The 26,092-nt window shown below is 45.1% G+C and overlaps 1 protein-coding gene across 1 annotated transcript in view; it reads left to right on the top strand.

Moving 5' to 3' along the window:
• The window catches only part of LOC146788719 (vomeronasal type-2 receptor 26-like), a 649,476-nt gene that overhangs the window by 296,862 nt on the left and 326,522 nt on the right, over positions 1-26,092 (top strand). The window contains exon 3 of the mRNA XM_085630945.1: positions 19,244-20,083. Coding sequence (XP_085487071.1) covers positions 19,244-20,083 — 840 coding nt within the window. The remainder of the gene's footprint in view (positions 1-19,243; positions 20,084-26,092) is intronic.

Genomic DNA, 26,092 nt, shown 5'->3' with positions numbered 1-26,092 from the left:
TGAGTGGCTAAAATGTCTCAACTCTCTGTCCATCATCTCCTTGTTTTTGCTCAGGTCATTACCCAGCAGACAATCCACAGGTATAGACAGACTGATAGCTATCTTAAGCAGACCTGAGAATCCCCCATTCAAAGGGAACTAGAGCCTCTGGATGGTGGCTCTCACGGTTGTCAGCTGAAATCAATTGAACAAATTAGGAACCACCTGCTCTGAAGACACCAGATGACACCGAACGGTTGTCATGCTGGCTTCTGTGTCTCACAGAGCCTCCACCCTCTGCCCATTAGTGTTGACCAACTGACTATACTAGGAACCAGCGCTTACAATGCTGTCTCCACAACGTGCTACCTTTACAACACGGTTGTTACAATGACCAAGTTGTTACCATGCGTACATTATATCGCAAGTTGTTCAAACGACTTGCTGTAGGGAGCGCGCTGGTGTTGGATTTACAACCCAACACCTTCCCTGCTGTTGCACAAACTGAAGTAGGAATAGTAAATAATACTATTCCTAAGCCCAGCGCACCCCATACAGCAAGTCATTGTAACGACTTGTATGTAATGGTATGCGTGGTACAAAGCAGTCGTTGTAATGACCGCATTGTAAAGGCATGCACTGTATTTGCATGCATTGTAAAGAGACATATTCATTATATTTTCTAGTATTGTCAGGCATGTGAGTTCTCTGCACTTTCTTTCTGTCACCCAGGGACACTAGGGTAACCTCTGCACTATCCCCCAGACTATCGGGGACCATCTCCTCCACAAGTGATACACTAATCAACTCCAGTGACTGCCCACCATTGGGCGGCTTGCCCGCTTGGGACACTTGACATTTCCCTTGAACTGCCCTTCCTGCTGACACTCAAAGCACTTCAAGGGTTCCTTCCCTCAGACTTACTATTGGGGAAGCACTTCTTCTTTTAAGTAAGGGAGTGAGAACCCTGACAAACATGACTTGTTTGTGGTCCTTTAGTGAACTCCTTGTTTTTTGTGTTTGTCCTCCCCCTCCTTCTGGTGAGGACCCTGCCCCCCCTTGCAGTGATCCCCTCAGATACCTTCTTATGGACCCTGTTTCTCTCCCATCACTATGTCTCCTTAGCAAGCTCTGTCGGGTCAGTGAGTTTACCATCCACAAGGTGTTCGCACAGATCTGGGAAACAATGACTGAACAGATGCGCTTGTGCAATCACATTGTACAACCCCTGTTTAACCTTCACATCACTGTCCTTCACCCAACTATCCAGTGCCTTGAAAAAGGAATCCACACAATCCTCCTAGGTCTGTTGTGAACGGTTCTAACTATCCCTTAATTTCTGTCTGTACTTTTTGTGAGGCCAGAACAAACTTCCTGATTAGGGTCTCCTTCATGATGCGAAACCTCATCCTCTCACCCCTCTAGGGCCAGGAGGGTGACCCTCCCTTGACTATGAAAGTGCCTCCAGACACCAGCTCCCCAATTATTCCCAGGGGCCTTGTGCATCTGCAGAGTAATCTCATAGCCCTCAAATCATCTATCTATGTTGCCTCCCACCACAAAATCAGAAACAACATCCTTGGGAATGTGGACCCTTCTCTAAGTAGACACTACAGTAATGGAGCCACAACTGGACTTTACTTGCTTAGCTTTGAAGTCCAGTTCCTTTATGCTCCTCTCATGAGCCAATCACTCTAGTATAAGCTTCTCCTCCATGGCCAGTTTGAGCTGCTCCATTGCCAACTTTTTCATTTTCTCTTCCTCCTCCATAGCCAATTGCATTTGCTTTTCCTCTAAATTGAGCTTTGCTTACTCCAATCTGAAATTATTCTCCTCACTCTGTCTTCCAGATCCTCTGGGGTCAGGCCTTTATTATATACACTACCCCCTGCTCTGTGGGAACCTCCACTCTGTTGACTCCCTGCCCCACAGGCAGATCCAGATTCACCAGTGAATATACAATGTTATAACACATGTAATTACAACGCATGCTTTTGCAACAGTCTTTACATCACAACTACCATTACATTACATGATTTTACAACGCATGCCATTACAACACATTTTTTAAAACTACCATTACAACTCATTCCACTACAATGCATACCATTGCAACACATACAATTACAATGCATAATACTTTTAGGGCAACAGTAGGGTACGTGTTGGATGGTGTAGGGGTCGAAATTACTATTCCCACTCCAGTGAGTGCAACAGTAGGGTAAGTGTGGGATAGTGTAGGGGTAAAAAATACTATTCCCACTCCAGTGAGTGCAACAGTAAGGAACGTGTTGGATAGTTTGGGGATACAAATTAATATGCCCATGTACCCTGAAATCAATACCACCCTAATACTAAAATCTCCATTACTTACCTTATAATGCGTTGTAATGGTATATGTTGTAATGGTATGCATTGTAATGGCATGCGTTGTAGTGACATGCGTTGTAATGGCTTGCATTTTAATGGCATGCGATGTAAAGGCAGTTGTGTTGTAACTGTTTCGTTGTAAAGGTAGGTTGTTGTAATGACTGCGTTGTAATGGATGTTTCCCTTCACCAGTGAATCCAGCTCTATGTCATAATCCTCTGTAACCGCATCATCTACTTCTGGGGTCACAGAGAAATCCTGGGCAATCTAAACATACCCTCATTGACTTTTATAGCTCTACCTTCTAGGTGAAGCCCCTCATGGAAACCCTAAACCACTTGCAGAAGGTTTTGAGCTGGGGGCAGTCTAACTCTCCAACTGGGCCATCTCACACTCCATGGTTGTAGGTGCAGATACAGGAACTCGAGTTGGAGACATTATTTAAGGAAAAAAATGCCAATCAGTGAGATTTGAAAAATTTAAAATCAGAAAGAGTAGGGAAAATATACCAATGAGGATCAGAGACTATTGATTCAAATTGGTCCTATATATGGATGGTAGTGCGTAGCAAATTACTGTAAGATACTGCATAAAATGAAGTCCTATCCTCACCGCTGAACATCAATGTTATAAATTGCATTTCTGGTGGGTAGAAGTATGCAACCTGTCCAAGCAGGTAACACAATCCTAGTCAGGGTAAGCCAGATACACACCCTAAATTAACCTGTGTACACCCCCTGATAGCTTGGCACAGAACATTCAAGCTTAACTTAAGAGGCAATGTGTAAAGTATTTGTGCAGCATTTCCAACAGTAAAACAGTGTAAGGCCCATGAAAAAAATCCACAACAGTTTTAGAAACATAGAGCTTAATTTGATGAACAAAACAAGACCAAAACAACAAAAATCCAATAAGTGGAAACACATTTATGAATTTTTAAAGAATATCTTGATTTATAGTACTTAGAGTCATAAAGCGCCATCCGGGGCTATCTGGTCGCAGTGATCCAGGTCAAATCTGAAAAGTCAAGCAGACCGCAATGGAGCGCAGGTCAGATACAGGAGCCAATCAGAGCCCTTGCAAACACTACCTTCACGGAGAAAGCGTCAATGTCAAGGAGCAGCTGTGAAGGGTGGTCAGAAGCAATGTATTGGTATCAATCCAAAGGATTGTAGGAGATGTGTCAGTTCTGAGTTGCACGATTTGGGTATGCTTCGGTGTTGAACCCCTGGCCTTGTTGTCAAGCTATGCTTTCAGCAGTGTAGAGTTCTTGAAGCAGAGATGCGTTAAAGGCAAATTCTTCTGTTCTGACCGGCGCATAGCAGATGGCACATGGATACTCGCATAAATATCCAGCAGGAAGCAGGGCAGGCACAGAACTGCCAGCAAGCAAGAGGGCAGGCACAGAAGAAAAGGAGAATTTGAAGTGCACAAGGTCCCTGCCCATCTTGCTCTGGCTTCAGACTCACTATAGTGGGGCTGGCCATTATTTGTGTGTGGACTATTCAGATGCAAGTGTCAGCTTCTCCCTCCCTTTTAGATCAGAAAGAACCATCTACCTGGTGAAGGGCCGAACGAATGTGAATGACACACCTCAGCTCCCTTTGTGTGTGATTGTCTAGACGGAATGACAAAGCCCAGTTGTCACCTACCCAGACATGTATTTAGAGACAGGCAGAGGCACAGAATGGTTAAAGTATGAAAATGGCAATCTTCTAAAAGTAGCACTTTCAGACTAACAATTTAAATTCCAACTTTACCATAAGTTGTGATTTTAAATTGTCAGTCCAAAGACACCAAACGCAAAATATCTATCTTGTCCAAATTGGAAACTACACTTATAAGATGTAGTGAGGTAATCGCTAATCGCAATGGTAACCTAAGGAAAAGATAGGCCTTTCAGAAATTACAAGACAATGTAATCGTTTTTCACTACCAGGATATATAAAACTTAAAAGTATATATCTTATATGTATCAAAAAAGAACGTTTCGGCCTGGAATGTGGATTATCTTGCCAGGTCAACATGGCAGTCTAAACTGCACTCCCCGGCTCTGCAACAACAGGCCTTACACATGCTTAAAGGACTACTGAAGTGATTGGTACTATCGGTGCTGCAGGCTCACCAGTAGCATTTAATTTTCAGACTCAGGGCAAATGTAGTGCACTTTACAAGGGACTTATAAGTAGATTAAATTTGCCAATTGTGGATAAGCTAACGTTACCTTGTTTTAGGAAAACAGCACAAGCAATTTAGCACTAGTCAAAAGTGGTAAAGTGCCCAGAATCCTAAAGCCAGCAAAAATGAAGTCAGCAAAACAGGAAGTCAGAAAGCAAACAAGTCAAGGGGAACCCATGCCAAGGCTGCCAGATCGAACAAGTATTTAAACAGAATGACAACAAAACTAATGGTGTTACTTCTGTTTTGGATATGATATTGGTATTAGCAAACACCAAATAATAATAATAATAATAATAATACTGGGTTTTGTAAAGCGCGACAGCTACCTCGCGAGGAGGTGTCCCGGCGCTAGTAGAACACAGAAGACATGGGAAGTAGTTAAAATTAGCAATTAAAAATTAAAAAGCTAGCGTGGTTGGTTAAAAAGCCAGGTTTTTAGCAGTGTCTTAAAACAGGATTCGGAAGGGGCCTGTTGAATTTCTTGTGGCAGGGTATTCCACAGAGCGGAGACGTTAGCCGAAAAAGTCCGACCCCCGAGTCGAGCCTTTTTCGTGCGTGGGACTGTCAGTTGAACACGGCAGTTAGACCGCAATGCGCGGGTTTGGGAGTATCTGGGAAGACGGTTTTTCAGGTATACTGGACAGGAGCCATGCAAAGATCTAAAAGCCAGCGTTAGTGCTTTAAACTTTATTCTGCTGGCAACTGGCAACCAGTGCAGAGATCGAAGATGCGGAGAGACTGACTGCTTGAGTGGAATTCGCAGTAACAGTCTCGCAGCCGCATTTTGAACTACCTGAAGCTTTTGTGTCAGGTATTTTGGTAGGCCTAGGTAGAGTCCATTGGCATAATCCAGCCTTGAGGTCACAGTAGCGTGGATAACCGTTTTTCGGCAGTCTTCTGGTAGGAGTCTGAGGATTTTACGAAGATTTCTCAGTTTGCTCGTACAACATCCGGCAACTTGTTGGATATGGGAGGTAAAGGACATGCAATCATCCCATCTCACTCCAAGATTTTTTGCCGTGTGACTGGGTGATGGGGCAGGACCCATCTCCGACGGCCACCAAAGATCTGACGCGGGCGGGGAGCCCTTGCCAAAAAAGATAACCTCAGTCTTATTGGCATTAAGTTTTAATTTATTAGCGTTCATCCAGTGGGCTACATCTTGAAGACAGCCTTTGAAGTTAGAAAAGGACTCTTGCGTGATCTCGGAGTACGGAAATACCCACTGTGTGTCATCGGCATATGAAATTGCCTTGACACCCCATTTGGCAATTAGCGTAAAGAGAGGAGCAAGGTAGACATTGAACCAAAGGGGGCTTAAGGCTGACCCCTGCGGGACTCCATAGCCAAGGGGCTTGGGAGCCGACGAAATCGTTCCAAGTGCCACCTTCTGGGTTCTCTGGGATAGGTAGGAGTGTACCCAATCCAGCGCCTTATCCTGAATCCCTATCTCGGCCAGCCGGCTGAGTAGTCTGGCGTGGTCCACCGTATCAAAGGCGGCCGACAGATCCAGGAGTACCAGCATTGCTGAGTTCCCTGCATCCATCGACCACCTAACTGACTCGGCTACCTCAATAAGTGCTGTTTCCGTGATAAAGCCGGGCCGGAAGCCAGACTGTGTTTCATGGAGAATTTTGTTTACTTCTACAAATTTACTCAGCTGGCGCTGTATGACTTTTTCCAACATTTTTCCCAGGGCGGCTAATAGGGATATCGGGCGGAGATTAGTGAGATCTTCCGGGTCCCCGTTAGGCTTTTTCTTTAAGGGCAGGAGGGTAGCATGTTTCCATGCATCCGGAAATATGCCCGAAGCAATGGAGGAGTTCCAGATATGATGAAGTGTAGGAGCTATGAAGTCGGCTATAGAGCTCCATAATTTTGCAGGGCAGGGGTCGTCGGGTGAACCAGATTTGCATCGGAGCAGTTCTTGCCGTACCTCACTCACGGGGATATTGAGGAACTGGGTGAAAGTCTCACTTAGCTCGCTCTTATTCGCGAGGTCCTGTTTCACTGTTTTTATTTCTGGTCCAAAAGAGTCGTAGACCTTTTTAATTTTTTGATCAAAGAACTCAGAAATTTGCTCACAAAGCATAACTGTTGGAGCAACCTCCCTCTCAATGCACTTTGGTTTAAAAAAAGACTGTACTATTTTGAAAATCTGTTTGCTAGACTGTTCTGCCTGTAGAATCGAGTCTGCATAAAAACGTTTTTTATTTTTCCTAATAGCTTTCCGTAGATTTTTAGAAGCTTCTTTGTACCTAATCTTTTCCTCCAGACCATAGTTTGCTCTCCAGAGTCTCTCCAGCTTTTTACAAGCTGATTTCTCTATTCTTAGCTCCTGCGAAAACCAGGGTGCTGAGGGAGAGTCTCTTTTGGATAAGGCACGGGAAGCTGGCGCAATGGAGGAAACCATCTTTCCAACCCACTCGTTGAGGAGTTGAGCATCAATATTGGCGTTGTTTGTCAGGGATGGGGTAGTCTTTTCCAGGACAGGGCCCATAGTCTCGGGGATCAGCTTCTTTCATTGTCTTTTTAGGAAGTAACATTTACTGGACGCAGAAATGTCGTGCGCCAAGTTCAGTGTAAAAGGGACAAGTGAGTGATCGGACCAGGTCAGAGGGAGTGGATCCTCGGACAGCATATTTTTGATATTAGAGAAGATGAGATCAATAGTATGGCCCCCCCTATGTGTAGGGCCCTCATTGATCAGTCTAAGACTGGCCGTGCTTAAAGTAGCTCTAAGTAGCTCTGCCATGGCACAGTCGGATTTATCCATGTGGATGTTAAAGTCACCCACCACAATAAAATGGGGGTGGAGGAGCGAGCTCTGAACAATCATGTCCAGTTGGATAGATAAGTTAGAATCTGCGCCGCCGGGTGGGCGATAAATCACCAGTCCTGCTAATGAGAGCTGAGGACTTGCCTGAAAGCAGAAGTGGAGGCCTTCAATTCCTTGAATAGTCGTAGGTGCTGAGGAGGTTAGTCTTAAGTGCTCTTTAAAAATGATAGCTACGCCACCGCCTCTTTTTGTCCCAGAACGGTTGGCGAGGCATATTTTAAATCCCAGAGGGACTGCCAATGCAATGGAGGTCAAGTTGTCTTCCTTCATCCATGTTTCTGTTAAAAACAGGATATCCCATTCCTGTTCTTCAAGTAACAGCCAGACATCATCAGCATGTTTGGCCAGGGATCTACAATTCAGTAGTCCGGCTCTAATGCCTATCTGAAGTGGAGATTTGGGATTAGGAGGCCTCACAGAATTTACGTTGCCAAAGACTATCTCACAAGTGTTACAAATCTGAGGAGGGGCGAAGGTCAGAGGGTCTGTAGAGTGCGGACAGCATTTAAAGGGGGGAGCCAGAGCCTTTAGGTCCTCACCTGACCACACTATCCTTTCACCCTGAGATCCCTCGCCAGCAGCATGTCTGACCCCGGCCGCGGTCTGGTCGCGGACGGGCGCAGACGGGCTTGCCTTAGGCGCGCCTTCGGCGCGCAAACGGCGCCCCCGCTGCGCCCGTCCACTGCGCTTCCGGTGGAAACACATGATAAATAGTGGCGGAGGTAGGGGTGTGGCCTGTCAGGTGGTGGGCGTGGCCTGCGTGTCCCAGGGCAGGGCGTCCACTCGAGAAAGTATCCCGTGGCATAGGGGGATCGAGGTAGGAAAGTTGTCAATCACCTTAAATACACACTCGAAGTAGTAAAATAAAGTCTAAAATCACTTCAGTTTACACAGTAATACAATTTTAAAAACGCTAGCTAGACTCTCCCGGCTTCCGCCTCAGGAGGTCAAAGTGTTCTGCCTCGCGCTAGGAGTGGCACGCTATTTGAGCGTTCGTTCGTCTAAAAAGGGGCATGGCCTGTCAGGTGGTGGGCGTGGCCTGCGTGTCCCAGGGCTGGGCGTCCACTCGAGAAAGTATCCCGTGGCATAGGGGGATCGAGGTAGGAAAGTTGTCAATCACCTTAAATACGCACTCGAAGTAGTAAAATAAAGTCTAAAATCACTTCAGTTTACACAGTAATACAATTTTAAAAACGCTAGCTAGACTCTCCCGGCTTCCGCCTCAGGAGGTCAAATGCAGAGTATGACCAGTCCTATGTGTAGGACCCTGTATGTGTTTATTAAGCCCTATTGTTTCCATAAAATCTAATCAAATCAGGTGTTTGTTAAGTGCGGTTACTCACCCGTAAGGGTGTCAAGGTGCCGGCGGGTGTGGGGGGTTCACAGGTTCCAGTCCATCAAGGAGGGGGTCTGTTGAAGAGCCATGTTTTGAAGTTTCTTGCAAAGATGGGGAGCGATGTTATCTGTCTGAGGTGGAGTGGAAGGTCGTTCCAGGCTCTGGCCACACGGAAGGAGAATGAGCGACCTCCCGATCTGTTCTTTTTGGTGCGGGGCTGATCGTAGGGTCCTTTGGGGTGTGTGGAATTTGAGTCGGGTATTCAGGTATGCTGGTCAGGTTTCATGGAGGGCCTTGTGAGCGTGGGTTAGCATCTTGAAGGTGACTCTAGCTTTGATGGGGAGCCAGTGGAGTGGCCGCAGGTGCTGGGAGATGTGGCAGTGTCTAGGCAGGTTGAGGACCAGTCTTGCGGCAGCGTTTTGGATGTTCTGTAGCTTGCGGGTGAGGTTTTTGTTTATTTCGGCATAGAGTGCATTGCTGTAGTCGACCAGGGCATGAGTGACGGTTTTTCTGTGTTCGCGGGGGATCCATTTGAAGGTCTTACGTAGGAGGTGGAGGGTGTGGAAGCAGGAGGACGAGACAGACTTGATCTGGCGGTCCATTTTGAGTTCTGAATCCAGGATGATTCCCAGGTTGCGTGTGTGGTCCATGGGGGTGGGCGGGCTTCCAAAGGCAGGGAGCCATCAGGTGTTTTTCCAGGCATCTGGATTTGGGCACATGGTGAGTACTTCCGTTTTGTTGGTATTTAGTTGTAGGCAGCTGTTTTTCATCCATTTGGCGACGGCTTCCATGCCTTCTCGAAAGTTGTGTCTGGCGGTGTTGGGTTTGTTGGATAGGGAGTGGATGAGTTGGGTTTCGTCTGCATATGACACAATGTTGAGTCCGTAGGTTCTAACGATGGGGGCGAGCGAAGCCATGTAGACGTTGATGTGTACCATAGATGTAAGTAATTCAGCTGGTTTTTTGTCATCCCTGTTGTGAACTCTGAAGTTAAAGTTTTCAAGCACGAACAAATTGGAGTGTGTGATAAGTAGTGGGCTGAGAAAGTTCACTAAGATGTGATCAAAATTAGAATCAGGTTAGCATGATATCACTAGGTTATATTTATTGGCAGGCAGCTGAAAATTAAGGGCCATTAATTCACAGTTTGGCAGGGGAGCCAGAGAGAGTGGTGTTACCTTTATAATATTGAACCACAATACACCAGAGCACACCCGATCATTATATCTCTAATCCAACACAGAAGTCAAAGGAGGATAGAAAAAAAGAAAAAAATTCCCACACAAAACATTTCAGTTATGCCAATGATCAAATGTCCTTTCAATTGAGAGCCAGGCACAATCTTGAATAAGGTCTTTCCATTAATTTTTATTTCCACTATTCAGAATACGCAGAACAGCAGCAGCCGACGCACGTTTCGCCCCCTGGGCTTTATTAAGGCTCTAATTCAAAAGTAGTCAGGTCCGATTCTTCTCGAACCTGCTTTGTATATATTGGCCTCCGTAATAAGAAGTTTATCTAAGCTAAGCTTAGCTGCCGGTCACAACTCTACACACATGCGAGAAGACTCAGAATGGACTTATCAAGGTCCGATTGATTTTATTAGCGACAAAAAGATTGAAGTGGTCCTTGTATCTGTGGGGCTACGCACTGAAAAGGATCAAGCAGTTTGCAAGCAGATACACTTCCTATTACGGAGGCCAATATATACAAAGCAGGTTCGAGAAGAATCGGACCTGACTACTTTTGATTTCGTGGCTTGATAAAGCCCAGGGGGCGAAACGTGCATCGGCTGCTGTTGTTCTGAAAGGGAAATAAAAATCAACGGAAAGACCTGATTCAAGATTGTGCCTGGCTCTCAATTGAAAGGACATTTGATCATTGGTATGACTAAAATATTTTGTGTGGGGTGTTTTTTTCTTCTTTTTCTCTAGTCTCCTTTGACTTCTGTGTTGGATTAGAGATATCATCATCATCATCAATGTTTCTTTATTTCGATTGAATTTACAATCATAAAAAGTACATTTAAGACATTTAAAACAGTACAACATTATAAAAATCGGTTTGCTCATTGACTGCTATGAAAGGCAGGCATTTTACATATAAGCACTAACACTCTAAGTACAAAAATAATAGCACAGTAGTCAGTAAAAATGTAGAAATTCGGTTTGCTCAGTGGCTGTTAAGGAAAGCAGGCGTTTAGAGGTAAACGCTAACACTCTATATACAAGAATAATAACAGAATAGTCAATAAAATCTTAGGGAACAGTTGCCAATAGTTGGGAATGAGTTTTCAAGCAGGCTTTGAGAAAGCAGGCTATGGTTTTGGCAACGTACCAGGTATCTAGATATTGAAGTGCCAAAAGAGCCGGTCTGCATCTTCTCAGTCCTAAGTGTCGGAGCAATGGAACCAGCCATCGTTTCCGCGGGGACTTATAGAAACCGCAGAAAAAGGTTACATGCAGAGTTGACTGGCGAGTAATACCGTCACAGGGACAGTTTGTTGGTTCCCGTGACCAGTCTAAGGGTACAGGCAATAAGACAAGACGATAAAATACATCAAACCGAAATCTGGTTAAAACATACCTCTCATAATTTGACAGAAAAAATGACAAATAAAGTTGAATGCCATGCGGAAATTGGACCATCGTTAAATGAGCATTTGACTTTTTAACGAGTTCAGAACACAAACGAAGATTGCTTAAGTGGTCAGCACATAGCTTTTTCAAGGATTTTCTAGATATATCCGATAAGGATTCAGGGTCAGTAAAATAAGCAGGGTGATTCAAATCTGTCAAAAATCTTGAAACATATAGCAGCCAAGGAATCTTTTTCCAATGGGACAAAGTGAGACAGTCAGATATTAATGACCTAGTTAGATGACATTGCTCCTGAGTCCATATATGGTGCCATAGTAGAATCGGCTGGTAGCTAATGATATCAGTCAGATACTCCCGACCGAGTTCCACATGTGTGCCGAATGTAGGAGCACTACGGGGGAGGGCTAATATGTATTTCAGAAAGTAGTTTTCTATAATTTGTAACTCATCTGTAGACACATAGCCCCAGACTCCGGCACCATATGTAGCCACACTCATGCATTTAGCTTGGTAGATCTGCAAAAGCACAGTAGGAGCGGGCTTACCCAGTTACCTAGAGAACGAAGTCAGTGCAGAAGTGGTGCGTTGAAACTGCAGTTTTTTGCTGGATATAGCAGATTTCCAGGACAGATGGTTATCAATAAGGATACCTAGATAGGGGTAGGTAGTGGCAGTTTCTAGTCTAGTCTTCTCAATAAAGAGTGATTTACATTTTTGGGCTCTCTTCCCGATATTCATTACGAAAGTCTTAGATTTATTGACTTTGAGACCAAGAGAAGACATAAATTCGCAATATTTTTCTAGTTGGATCTGAAGTTGATTGGGTGTCCTTGCTAGGATAACTGAATCGTCTGCATACAATAATGCAGGGATAGGGCGGGAGCTTATGCAGGGTAGATCTTTACTATCAACCAACATCGCTTGCTCCAGTCCGTTAGTATAGATGTTGAATAGGAATGGAGCAAGGACGCATCCCTGCCTTACGCCTTTTTCGATATTAAAGGGTTCGGTAAGCTCCCCTTTGGTACCGTATCTCACACAAGCTTTTGCATCCGAGTATAGCTCTCGGAGAAAATTCAGAAGTGCGAGATCTATGCCCAGATTTTTCAAAATCGCCCATAGCTTGGAATGGATTACGCAATCGAATGCGGAACTCAAATCCACATAGACTAGATGAAGTTTACCGCCTTTGGCCCCAACGTATTTGCCTATGAGTAAAGTCAGGTTTAAGGCCTGTTCCACAGTGCCCAGGCCCTCCTGAAACCCAAACTGTAAGTCAGTTAAGATCTTATTCTCTGTAGCCCAGTCCCTTAATCGCTCCAGAATTAGTCTGCCAGCTACCTTGCCTAGGGAATCCAAAAGGGAGATGGGCCTGTAACAGGCTGGATTGTCCCGATCTCCCTTTTTGAAAATGGGCAGGAGCACAGAGGTAGACCAGGAATCAATAAGGCCGATCTGGCTAACTGCAGACATGACCTGTGTGACAATTGGAGACCAAAGATCTATATTGCTCACAAATATGTCTAAAGGGACCCCGTCTGGACCGGGCGCCTTACCGGTCTTTGAAGCAGTCAGTGCTGTGATTATCTCCTCTAGATCAAAGTGGAGGTCAATGGGGAAGATGTTATTACTAGTAGGAGCTTCCACATCTGGTCTGGGAACCTCCGTTGTCAAAGAGTTATCCGCAAAGATCTGCGAGTAGTGTGCTACCCATTTATCAGCAGGTACTGCCACATCTAGATGCTGTATCGCAGTTTCATCAGCTAGAAAATGGGCCTTAACTGTTCTCCAGAACATAGTGGAGTCCTTGGTTAGAGTACTCTGGTGTAGTTGGGCCCAGAGATTCTTTTTTATTTCCCGTTTACGGGATTGCTGTGCCATCTTATAGTGTTTCCTCAGGGAGGCAATTTGGGGCTGGTCCCTAGTCTGTTTGCGTAGAGCATTTTTCAATGCACGCTGCGCTTTACGGCAACGGAAATCAAACCACCCTCTTGAATCCTTATCATTGTCACGAGACCTGTGGGGACGGGTGAGCTCTTGTCTGATAACTTCTAATATCTTAATGAAGCTGGAGAGGATCAGTTTGGGGGAAGATGACGTCTCCAAACAATGGTGGATAAAAGGAAGAGTTTTTTGGATGATCTTACTAGTGATCTCTGTGGGATTGGTCATCGTCCATTTGACAGTATAACCGTTAATTTTATTCATCTCCAGAGAGTGCTGCGCTAAGAGGCTTGTTTTTGGGCAGGCTGAGGATGGAGTATTTAATACTATTGTTATGCTATTTGAGTAGTGGTCGCTTGAGGGGTCGGTGCCAGTTATAAATTGCTTCAATCGGTTTTTTAAGGGTTGAGAGCATAAGATAAAATCGATGGTTGTAGTAGCACCTCTACCATGAAAAGTCGTCTTGAACTCTACAGCAGGACATACTAAAATGTTCGCAAATTCAAGTTCTAGTGCGAAGATACAGGTGTTTAGTGCATGACCCACTGCACTGTGGGTGAAGTGGGCCAGGGGGACATCATGCTCGTCTAAAAGCCCACAAATACCTTTGCCATGATTGTTACACAGATACACATTGAAATCCCCACCCCATACAATATGACAATTTAACTCTTGACTCATAGCTTTTTGGTCTTGTAAATACGAAGTAATTTCCGACAGAGATTTTACACAGTCGTTGGGTGGAGAGTTATTATACATATTGATGCGATAATAACAGGAGTTATTGTCTGGAACTATTTTAAGGATTTGAAAAATTGACGAAACTGACGGAACTTCCGTGATCGTAAAAGGGATTAAATTGGAAACATAGATGGCTAAGCCGCCCTTAGGTCTCCCATGAGTGGACGGTAACGAAGGAAGGTGAAATGTTTTAAAACCCTGAATATGAATAGGGTCAATTGCCCAAGTTTCTTCTAGGCAGATTAACTTAAATTTGTTAGTTACTTCCACCCAGGACTGAAGATGGATTTTCGATCTTAGGCCAGCTACGTTCCAGAATATAATTGGAAGGTCCTGGGTTGATAGTAACGTAGAATTTGTAGCCTGAGGTTCAGCAGAGGGATGTGGGAGTTGGGACAGGGGCTGGGTGGTTATAGCAGAAAGAGGAGGGTTGGGTTTAGACTCACTGGGTTGGGGGGTAGTAGATTGTAGATTTGGGAGCGGGTCTGCGGGGGTAGCTGACATGGTGTAACACGTGACCTGGTGAGGAGAAGATGACTGCTGGTGGATCGGGGTATACTGGGGAGGGGAAGACTTAGACTGGGTACCATACGAAGATGACGAGACGGAGCCGGCCGCCCGAATGATCTTACAGGGGTCTTTTGGGTTAGGAAAGACGCTGTTGTAGCTGCTGTCTATCATGGGTAGAGATGGTAGTCAATCCACCATATCCAGGCAATCATATCGATTGGATAGTAGTGGACCTCTCCAGTTACTAAAGTGGCCTGGTGGTGGGTTGCTAAAGCCATACCCCGACCACTGGTTTCGGTCTCTGATTCCGCCCCAGTTTCCTACCCTCATCCAGGACCACGGAGGGCCTGCGTTACGTCGTGTGTTAGGGGGATAGAAGTACGACAAATTATGGGTAGCTATCCCTTCGGTAGAGGTTTGATCACCCCAAGAGCAGACATGCTCGACTGTATTAGGATTTTCAAAATTTACTATTATACAGTCACCCTGAATGTTTTTTGGTTGGTTGCCTAACCAAGGCACTCTACGCACTGTAGTAACTCTGTTGTCCATAAAGATTGGAAGCGGTCTATTGTTGGACAACCAGAAGATTACTTTATTTTTTAGGGACCAAATCGGTTCGTCCTGATTTGGGGGGAGTTCCGGAACCCCAGTCATTATTACTACATATGGAGAGGCCTCGGGTGGAAGATGGATGGGGGAATCTTTCTATTACGATTATTAGGAATGGTGTTGAATCCAGTAGCAATATTGGATTGGACAGGAGCGGCAGTGGGGCCTATTGAGGTGGAAAGGGAAGAAGGAGGGTTAGATTGGGAAAGTACTGTTGATTTAGGATTGGTTACGGGGCGGGGTGGTAAAGGATTAGAGGATTTAGGAGGTGGTTGCGGCTTGTTTATAGATGTTAGGGAATGATTTTGAGTAGTCTTCTCGGAAAGTTTCTGTTTGTTAGAATTGGGGTTCTGCGCGGAGGTTCCTGGTTTTGATGCTTTGGCGTTTGGAGTGTTTGAAGTAATGGGCCTGCCTTTCACCAAGTTGGGATCCTTCTTGTTACCTGTACTTTGGGATAGTACAAGGGACAGTTGGGTAAGTTGAGACTGCACCATATGTAAAGCCTTTTCTATGGGTTCCAAGTGAAATTTAAATAGATCACCAATTCTGGTGAGCAATAGGCTATCATTGGTACATGCATTGGTTGTAAGATTGCCATGCACCATATCTCCTCCACTGTAAATGCTGCTTGAGCTGGTGGAGCTAATGTTCAAATTAGCAGGAATAGAGTCCTCTTTTTGAACATTTAACAGTGAAGGAGAATGATGGAGGGATGAAAGGTTAGGGTTTTGCGGGGGAGAATTAGAGGCAAGAGGAGTTACAGAGATGGTTGTAACGGAAGGAATAGTGGAACGAGGAAGCTTAGTGGTTGTCTTCCTCTTTGATTTTTTAGGGATAGCTCCTTGTCGTATACCTCTAGCCATTGAGGAGGAGGGGGTGTTATCTGGTTGGGTAGCAAAAATAACAGGAGATTTTTCCAGGGATTGATGGGAATCAGACAAGTCCAAAGATGCAGAAAGGTCCACTGTGCAGGGAACGGTGTGCGTTTCTGCATGCACTGTCACTGGAGGGGGTAGATCAACAGGACGTAAGGGGGTTTTTGCAGTGCCCAGTAGGCCCATCGAAGAGCGTCTGGCAATCGTCAGGTCCTGTGAAATCCTTCGATCCAGTAAGATAATGCCATGCTCAATAGCATCGTTGGCTTTAGTTATAAATTGGTCAATTGGGCCAATGACCTCACCAGCGGATTGAGCCTGTTTTTTAACTGTGTTCCTAGTGGTTCTCGGAGACATTGTATCATGAAAAGTTATTACGATATTAAGGAACAATGAATATTCTCAAGCCAATATTAATAAAATCAATGTGAAATATCAATGGCAGAATATTAAAACATCAACTGTAAATGGGGTGGCCCAGTCCAGTCCTGCCCGGTCTTGAACGGGCTTAAACGGGCCCGCCCTTGGCCCGGGCTTCGCCCGCACTTCTCCCCGCGCGCGTCCCGCGTTGCGTTTGGAGCTGGTCAATTTATAATAAGACAGTTAGGGGGCGTGGCCACCGGGGGAAGAGGCACCAGCTGTTAGATGTAGGGGCTGCTGGTCCTCGCAGTCCCCCGGTAAAGGCAACAGGTAGCCCTGGAGTCAAGTGCACGCTGGGAGCGTGCAGGCTGTCCGCCGAATGCGGAGAAGCTCCCACCAGCGGCACGACCCTTCTTAGCGGAACAAATAGCAGTGCGTCCTCTGTTGGCAGCGTTTCCTGGACCTTCCTAATGGCAGAGAGAGTGATTTCAAGATGAGCGGCACCCGCGAAGCGGGTGTCGCGAAATGTAAGTAGGCGGCTGAGGGGGGCGTGGCCGCCGGGGGAAGAGGCACCAGCTGTTAGATGTAGGGGCTGCTGGTCCTCGCAGTCCCCCGGTAAAGGCAATAGGTAGCCCTGGAGTCAAGTGCACGCTGGGAGCGTGCAGGCTGTCCGCCGAATGCGGAGAAGCTCCCACCAGCGGCACGGCCCTTCTTAGCGGAACAAATAGCAGTGCGTCCTCTGTTGGCAGCGTTTCCTGGACCTTCCTAATGGCAGAGAGAGTGATTTCAAGATGAGCGGTACTTTCTCACTTACACATACTCTCCAGATGATGTTGTAGATCTGAGGATTATCACAAGGTCAATGTTCCCACTATCACCAATAGTTAGTACTTGTATAGTGTGTCCAACAATAGTAAACGGAATATCATTCCAAACATCCTCATGGAAAGTAACCAGGTGCACTCATGTCTGAGGGTATCAAAGTATAACCAGCTAATAAAGCAGGCGAACCAATAATGAAATGAAGCACAAATAATACGGCTCCGCAGTCGTTATTCCGAGCAAGTACTCATACGACTTGGAAACATAGCAGAGAGTTCAATGAACACAATGCGTCAATCCAGCAATAGAAACAGTACTTGCGGTTGGATTGCAGCTGATCAACTGAAGGCACTTCCTAGCGCGTGTAGAACTGCAGATGAACTGTGACGACTTAATCTCCGCTCAGCACCAAACCATAAATAAACGAGGCTCCGTAAGCACAGAGGCTCTGCTTCCAGAGTAGCGCGACCTCGCGCTGACCTAAAGCAAGCAAGAGATATAATGATCGGGTGTGCTCTGGTGTATTGTGGTTCAATATTGTTCTAGGTGTGAGTTCCTAGGAAAGATATACCCTGGTGGGTGGGTATAGTAACATCATATGAGCACCTCAAACAAATACTGTTGAATTGAATTATTTAGACTGATTTTCATCAATAGATGTGCAGATCATCAAGCAAACCCACAAGGCTCTGGAAATAAATTACCTTTATAGTATGCCTGAAGATCGCCACTGTCCCACCTCCTAAACTTCCCTTTCTGGGTACCTGTATCCCATATTCCTCGGGCAAGCCTTCCCAAATTCTGGATTTATGTCCGATGAGGCCCATGTTTCCATAATAATTTGAATATCTGTTCCTGTGTCCTTAAGTAGGAATTTAACTTCTATGGTGTCCTTATGGATTTAGACTTAGTGAGTCCACAATGGAAGACTCCCTTCCCTTTATATATATTGGCACTATCTATATTGGTGGTTTGCCCTCCTGGATCGTGGCATTGTAACTGAGAAAAAGGAGGCCTCAGGGCAAGAAGCTCTTGTCTACCTTCTCCACTTTACCTGAGTGCTAAGGTCATGGAGAGCTCTGTGTTGTGAGGGAAAACCAGCATAGGGGCAGGCGGTGTGTGCGGTTGATGTGCCAATACGTGAGGACAGACTTGCCTTTATGGCATGCCCACTGGGTGCCCTTTACATGTGTCTCCAGGTAATCTCCCAATTCATAGGGTGGGATATGCAGTGTGCAAAATAAACTATACCTACCAAGATGGCATCTAGTGGGAGTGCTTCTGGTGGGGGGTAAAATAGGATGCCCTGTCGCAAAGGCCTCGCTTCAATCAAATGTGCAAAAGCGCGATCAAGCAACAGCGCAACAGTCTATCAGCAGCTGGTTATTCTAAACAGGAATTGATTTTTAAATGAAAGTGGACTTGTTCTGGCTCGTAATTTCCAAGTGCAAATTTTTAGTGCAGAGCGTAAGAATTCCAGCAATTCACTTAGCAGGGAATTTTAAGGCTGTTTCATTAAAACAACTAAAAACAGCATACATCACAATCAAACAAAAATGTTAAAAGGAAACATTATGTAGATTAGTTTCTGCAGGGCGTCCACAGCCCATCTCCCATTAAATAGGATGGGAAGAGCAGTGTGCAAATAAACTAGATCTCCTACCAAGATGCCATCTAGCGGGAGTGCTTCTGAAGGGGAGGTAGAAACTCATAGGTTGAGTCCATATAGATTAAAGCAAAGGGTATGAACATATTTGATCCATTTCACTGTGAATAGGTAGCAGACTTCCGGGAATGAGAAAGTACTTTGGAACTGAAGGGATGTGTAACAGTTTCGCAAACTACAGCACTTCTGTGAAAAACATCTTGAAACACCCATAGCTTTGTAAAGTGTCCAATAGCTCATGTCCATATCTTTGTGAGGTCAGCTATGGTGCCATGGATCCAGTCTTCAATTACAGAAATCAGTTCTCATCCTTTTACCGCACTGTCCCGAATGAGATCCAGATCCACAAGCCATGAACCATCGGCCAGTGATGTGTGTTCATGGAGGTTGGTGCAATATGTCTAATAGCTAATATTATGTCTTCCTCAGGTCAGCTATGGTGCCATGGATCCAATCTTCAGTGACAGACAACGCTTCCCATCCTTTTATCGCACTGTCCCCAATGAGATACACGAGGCACGCGCCATCGCCCGCCTGCTCCAGCACTTTGGCTGGACCTGGGTTGGGATCCTTATTTCAGATGATGAGAGCGGAAGGAATGCTGGTGAGGAGCTGGAGAGAGAGATCACCAGGAGTGGAGGCTGTGTGGCCTTCCTACAAAGAGTCGGCAAGTCCTGGGTCAGAGAGAAGGAACAGATTTTTAAAACAATCCGTGTTTCTTCTGTCAATGTGGTGATAGTTCACTGTTCATTTGCTTACATATATTCAGGCCTCCTACGGCACTTGCAAAGACTGCCTACTATAGTTTGGATCACTTCTGCAGTCACATCACATCTGAAAGATTTTATAAATTACTCTGGAATGAATATTTTCAGTGGTGCACTGGAATTTTCCATTCTTAAGGGACAGATTCCTGGACTGACACATTTCTTGTACAGTGTGAACCCTTTAAATTTCTCAGACAATTCCATGTTTGTGTGGCTTTGGGTGCTAGCATTCCATTGTTCTCCTGATTTACTGGATAGGACTTTTGCCTATGAATCCTACTTCCCTCATTGTACAGGGAACGATACAATGAGAGATTTGGACCCCTTTATGTACGATGCTTATAATTTCTACATCACTTACAGTGTTTACACTGCGGTCTACGCAGCTGCTCATGCCTTACACAACATGATCTCATCCACAGCCCACTCAGGACATCCCTCAGAGAGTGGAAGTCTAGAGAAGGACTTCCAACCATGGCAGGTAGGGGAGTCACTTTCTAATTCTAAATATATATACATGTCAATCAAATATAATATGGCACACATAGTGAACATTTGATGTCATTCCCCAAGATATAAACACATTTTCCAAATTAGGCATTTTGTACAGTGTTGTTTGTCAGCATGAAGTCACTTCTGAGCCCCTGTCACAACTATTAAAGATAGGTTTATAATTTAAAGACAGTTTGCAGCTATTCATCAAGCCTTTGATGCAAACAAGTCCAAAGGCTTGATTTGAGATTACTGTACAGTACAAACCTGCATTTGTGTTTGAAAATAGTCATAAACTAATGAATGCAAGTGCTTTGAGCTACTTTGCGCTACTTTGTGCGAATGAGGCAGCCCACCAATCCATGGATTTTGATGCAATTCACAATTCTTTTAGAAAGATAAACAAAACTTTTACCCCAAAATGTATGCCTGCTCGAAGAAGGAATAAAGTTTAGGGAAACTTTTCTTTTCTCAGATCTCTTTCAACTTTGCCTGTGTGATGAACTGTACAAATAGAAACTTCAAAAAGTGTTCAACTTGGCAAAAGCACAGTGTTTTTTACAGGAAGAGTCTCCTTCCAATAAACACTATGCTTACCATTAAGCCCACACCCTCACTAGTGCAAGAGCGTGTATATTGGCACAAGGCATCCTAAATTGTGGTATGATTGAGTGGAGCATTATCTTGCCCCAGACCGACCGCACAGCTGCATTGCGCCGCATTGGCAAATAGTTAATTTTTTCTCCATTATAATCCATTTTTAAACATCTATTCAATTCTTATTATATCTCCATATTTTGCGACTGATACTCCGAATTCACACGCGGGATGTTATGCCATTCTCAAGTTTCTTATGTTAAAGCTGTGCCCATCCGGACCTCTGGCTAAAACACGACAAAAGCAGGAGTTCGTCCAAAGCAGCGTTTATTTAAAAACCAATACATTTCGGGCTAAGAGCGCCCTTCGTCAGGGGTAACTGTGAATAGCAATAAAACAAATATCCATCATTACAATGACCATAGATCAACATCTTATGTAATCACCAAAACAATCAAAAAATGTCAAAAAATGTCTGAACCCCTTATACCCTTTCACCCCGTCCTCAATATGAGCAATATGTATTAACACAAGTACCCCTCTGTTCTCATGGTGAACCAAGTTCTCTGTTCAGCCAATTTCCTTTGTTTCACCCCCTATATTCTGCAAAACAAACATCCGCCCTTTCTCCATGTAAATTTAGCTTTATATCACATCCTTGTTCACCCCTCACTTATCTACCCCTCCACATACATACTGCTTTCTCCTCATCCATTAATTAAACTCACCCCCCTTGAACCTTTTACTTCTCACACCTTCTCACTGCATACTCCTCCACCTCAAACTCCTCAAACTCCTCAAACGTTTTCAATGATTGCGCACTGCCGGATGCTTGTCCGCACTGTGCAATCATTGAAAACGGCATCTTGCGCAGGGCGAACAGGGTACTACGCAGTTCACGAAGTGCTATGCGTAGCACGCATAGTGCAAAGTGCACTTTGCGTAGCTACGCGCAGCTCTACTTCGCGAACTACGCCTAGGTTTATTTGAAACCAGGCTGGCACTCATGGTTGGCAATCCTGCCCTCCCTCTTCTAAAGCTTTTACATAATTCAAGACATTGCCCTTTCTGCCTAGTTTCTCCCATTTCTTTTAAACTAATGCTGCTGATTTTTAACACTGCACACTAAAGCAGTTATGTCCAGTCCCCAGTGTATGTGCAATGGCTCTTAAAACATGATAAATTGTCTAAATTCTAATTGACATATTTAGCTCCCCAATATACCAATGGCACGGGAAAGGTAAAGTATTGCTCGCGGACTGCAGCACAGTTTGTTCCATACACTAATTTGCACCCTTTAAATATGTAGGTGAATTTGTCAAAATAACCCTTTTTGACTGGTGGAAATATTACTTTTGAAAATTAAATGTCACTTCTAAGGCCATTTAGCCCACAAGGCAGAGTATCTGGTATTTAACAGTGCAACAAGAAAGGGTTTAATATTTGCATCTTCCTACACTGAATAGCCCCAAAACCTATTTTTACTATTAGGGCTGTACCTTTCCTATAAGAAAATACCAAAGCTAAAATAAAGGCATAATGCTAATAAGTTTGAATTGGGGGAAGCTACAGAGCTCCTTAAACAGCTATTTTTAATATGTAATAAAAAAAATCCAATTCAGTGGTGAAGTGGGTTTTTTGATAAATATTTAGGAAAAGTGATTTTTTAAAAGTTTCCTTTAACCTGCCTACATCTTTAGTAGGTTTATTAGCATTACTCTACTGGCAGTTGGCTTGCCCATGCCTTCCTTTAATAAGATCTGAAAACAGCTCCATCAAAGAGCCATCAAAAGCTTTGGCTTTGTTGAGAGGATATATTGTGATGAGGAAGGTGACTCGTCCCATCTCAGGAAGTTCAGCCAGAAGGATCTAAGAACTTAATTAATTTGAAATGGTGCAGATCAGCGAGTTTGGCAGATGGGTCAGCCACCAAATGTATGGCTGTTCATTAGCTTTTCCAAACTCTAAATGACCCCCACATCACACACTTATCAACTTGGTAACTCCTGACATCTCAATTATTACCCTCCAGCCTACCTCACTGACTCACCCACCCTCTTATATACTCAATCATTTGATCACTCATTCACTTTCCACTCACTGACTCAATTTCGTGATTGATTTTTTACCCTCAACATGTCTTGAAATTAGCCCTTCAGTTGGATAAAACAAACTCAGTTTTGCACAAAAAGTAAAGTTCAGTGATAACACTCAAAGGAGTTTCCTTCTATCCAGCGCCATGAAGGGATCTTTTCAAATCTGCATGGGCAGTGTGTCATAAAGAAAAGTGCTTACAGTATCTACCATTACAACAAACAAATGATGGACGGAATGCTGACAATGCAGACATTCTCCCCCAGTCAAGAGATCTGGGTTAAATCCATTGTTCTTTTGCCCACTACGCCACCCCAGTTCAGACATGGCCATATGCGAATCAGTCTTGACCCTGTGCCTCATGGGAACAGTCCAGCCCGAACTGCCAAGCCATGTCTTCCCTGGACCGGAATCAAGCATCCTAGGACCGGTTTCTGGCTATCAGCCGTCATCAGCCAGGATAGCTTGACTCCAGTGGCGTAGTGAGCACGGGACCCACGTCTGGGCATACCCATCCCACTTAGGGCGAAAAGCGTTACAACAAACAAATGATGGACGGAATGCTGACAATGCAGACATTCTCCCCCAGTCAAGAGATCTGGGTTAAATCCATCGTTCTTTTGCCCACTACGCCACCCCAGTTCAGACATGGCCATATGCAAATCAGTCTTGACCCTGTGCCTCATGGGAACAGTCCAGCCCGAACTGCCAAGCCATGTCTTCCCTGGACCGGAATCAAGCATCCTAGGACCGGTTTCTGGCTATCAGCCGTCATCAGCCAGGATAGCTTGACTCCAGTGGCGTAGTGAGCACGGGACCCACGTCTGGGCATACCCATCCCACTTAGGGCGAAAAGCGTTACAACAAACAAATGATGGACGGAATGCTGACAATGCAGACATTCTCCCCCAGTCAAGAGATCTGGGTTAAATCCATCGTTCTTTTGCCCACTACGCCACCCCAGTTCAGACATGGCCATATGCAAATCAGTCTTGACCTGTCGTACTTTAATCTTCGGGACCGCGTAGGGGACAAGGCCCTACCCCTGTCTATCCTGGTATTAGCGAACCGCAAATGGTAAATGCGGCATGTACGAGTGCTTTACTCGTCGTTCTAGCTCTGAATGCACTGCGTACACGTTATTCTGCTGTACTACGCGGGTTCCATTTTGGAAGCAGTGGCCATCTTGTCATTGCCCTCACATAGGCTATAATGGAGCAAATACGGGCCTCACAGTACATGTGCTTTCCCGTGACTTCTCGGTGACCTGGGCAGCTGGCTCTGCTGCCCCGGGTCAAACTGGTCTCACGAGCTCCCCTTCCTCCGTCCACCTGTGATTAGCATCAGGGCTCGACCCATCATAAAACCCTTCTCATCCTCCACAAACCCCCGGCTAATCTCTTCTACACCTGCTCGTTCCTGCTTTATGACTTGTTTCCCAAAACAGGAGATGCTCATGTTTATTGGGGGGTCTGCTTACATCTAACGTGGGATCTGAACCTTATTGTGTAAATCATTGTGAGTTGGCCGAACTGGAATGTGGGATGGTCATCATGACTCTGCCTTTTCTTTGTAACATATCCCTGTATATTGCCGTTTCATAAAACTCAGGAATGTATGCTTGAGGCCGAAAAAGGCCTATTTAAGACGAAGTCCGTTTCCATGATTTTCAGCAGTCTCCTGAGAACATACACGCTGTTGTACTTCTAGGATACCTGTCATTGGTCTGCAGCCAATAAACGATTCTTTGACTTCACCTAGAAGACTCTGTGTTTCTGTAGGTCCGGAACAGGGTGAAACCCAGAAGTCATAGGGTGTGTGCCCCTGCACCGCTGGGTCTAAAATACCCAGTACTTCAGTTTGGCGCCCAACGTGGGGCCGATTTCAGCGGTACCAGTCCAAGCCAGAGGTTCGTGAGGAGCTTCGTGTGGAAATTCCGGAGGAAGGCCGCCACTTCATCGACCCCTGCATGTCGACGTGGTCCGAAAGTCTTTTCTGCGAGGTTCTCCGCGTCCCGACGGCTACGAAGGACTGCTGCCCTGATTAATCGACCTGTTTTGGACCCTTGACGAGTTTGAGAGAGCGAAACAATCGAGAGAGTCTTCTGGTGACGTCATCGATCAGCAATATTCAGTTAAGTATAAGTGGAGCGTCTCCCATTTGTTTTGGTATCCCTCGGGATCGTTTGGTTTGATTTGGTAATTGGTGATTTGGTGTTTGCAAACCCCAAAGCCAGAGGACTCGTGTATTCACGAGACTATCGTAATCGATAATCCTTTGACGTTTGGATCTAGACTAGTGAGCGAAGATGCCTGGTTCTGGAATATTTGGTAGATTATTCTGTTTGGGTTGTGGAAAAGATTTCCAGCTAGAGGAATCATGTCCGGTTCCTCCGGTTGGAACTCCAACTTATGAGCTCTATGTAAAACATGGCGTGGGCCCCATTGCATATAACGAAGTATGGATCCACTACACTAGGAAAGACGGTGTTTTAAAATGGCCCCAAAATGGTAGTTTCGATACCGATATTTTTGATAATTTGGAAATTAAATTGTTTAAGAAGAAAGCCCGGCCGGCGATGTTTGACTCTTTCCGCTTATGGCGAAAGGAAGCCAAACAGAAAGAAATTAAGCTAGCGAAAAAGAATAAAAGAGAGAGAGGTATGTCAGTAATGCAGGCAGCTGTACAATTTAGAGACAATGAGGAGGAGCAGATGAACGAGCAATTGCATAGGCAGCGTAAGTTAGGGATTGACAAATGTTACCCGGATTTACCACACTCTAGGCAGAATGAGTCCGAAGACAAGGAGAAAGATCCCCTGATGTCACATTTGTTGAGTTCGCCACCCCCATATGCGCAAAATGCCACGGCGCCTCCCCAGCTTGTGAATATGCCACCTCCAGTTAATATATTGCAAGCTTTGCCGCAACCGCCTGCTGCTGTGCAGCCGGCTCTTATTCATGTAACGCAGCCCTCTCAAGGGCCGCCAGTTGTGCTTCCAACTGCCCCCGCACTTCCTGTGACTTTGCCTAAATTAGCAGCTGCCTCTCCCAACACTTTTCCTTGCACCACTTCGGTACCTATTTCTACGTCCTCTTTTCTTCCCTCTGTTTTCCCCCCTGTTTCTGCCTCAGCTTCTCCTTCAGCGCGACAGCGTTTAGCTAATGTGGTTACTTCATTAATGTCGCCTCTCTTTGAGTTGTCTGGTGCGACTCCTGGTTTGCAGCGTAAGCAATTGCGTAGTCAGTTGCCTACCCCTGATGAGAAGAACGTAATAGACAGCATGGCGCGTAGATGGATTGTTTTC

Source organism: Triturus cristatus, chromosome 10 (assembly GCF_964204655.1).
Source record: "Triturus cristatus chromosome 10, aTriCri1.1, whole genome shotgun sequence".
In the NCBI taxonomy this organism is placed as follows: Eukaryota; Metazoa; Chordata; class Amphibia; order Caudata; family Salamandridae; genus Triturus; species Triturus cristatus.
The sequence above is the reverse complement of the archived record's forward strand: the minus strand, read 5'-3'. Positions and strand labels throughout refer to the sequence as shown.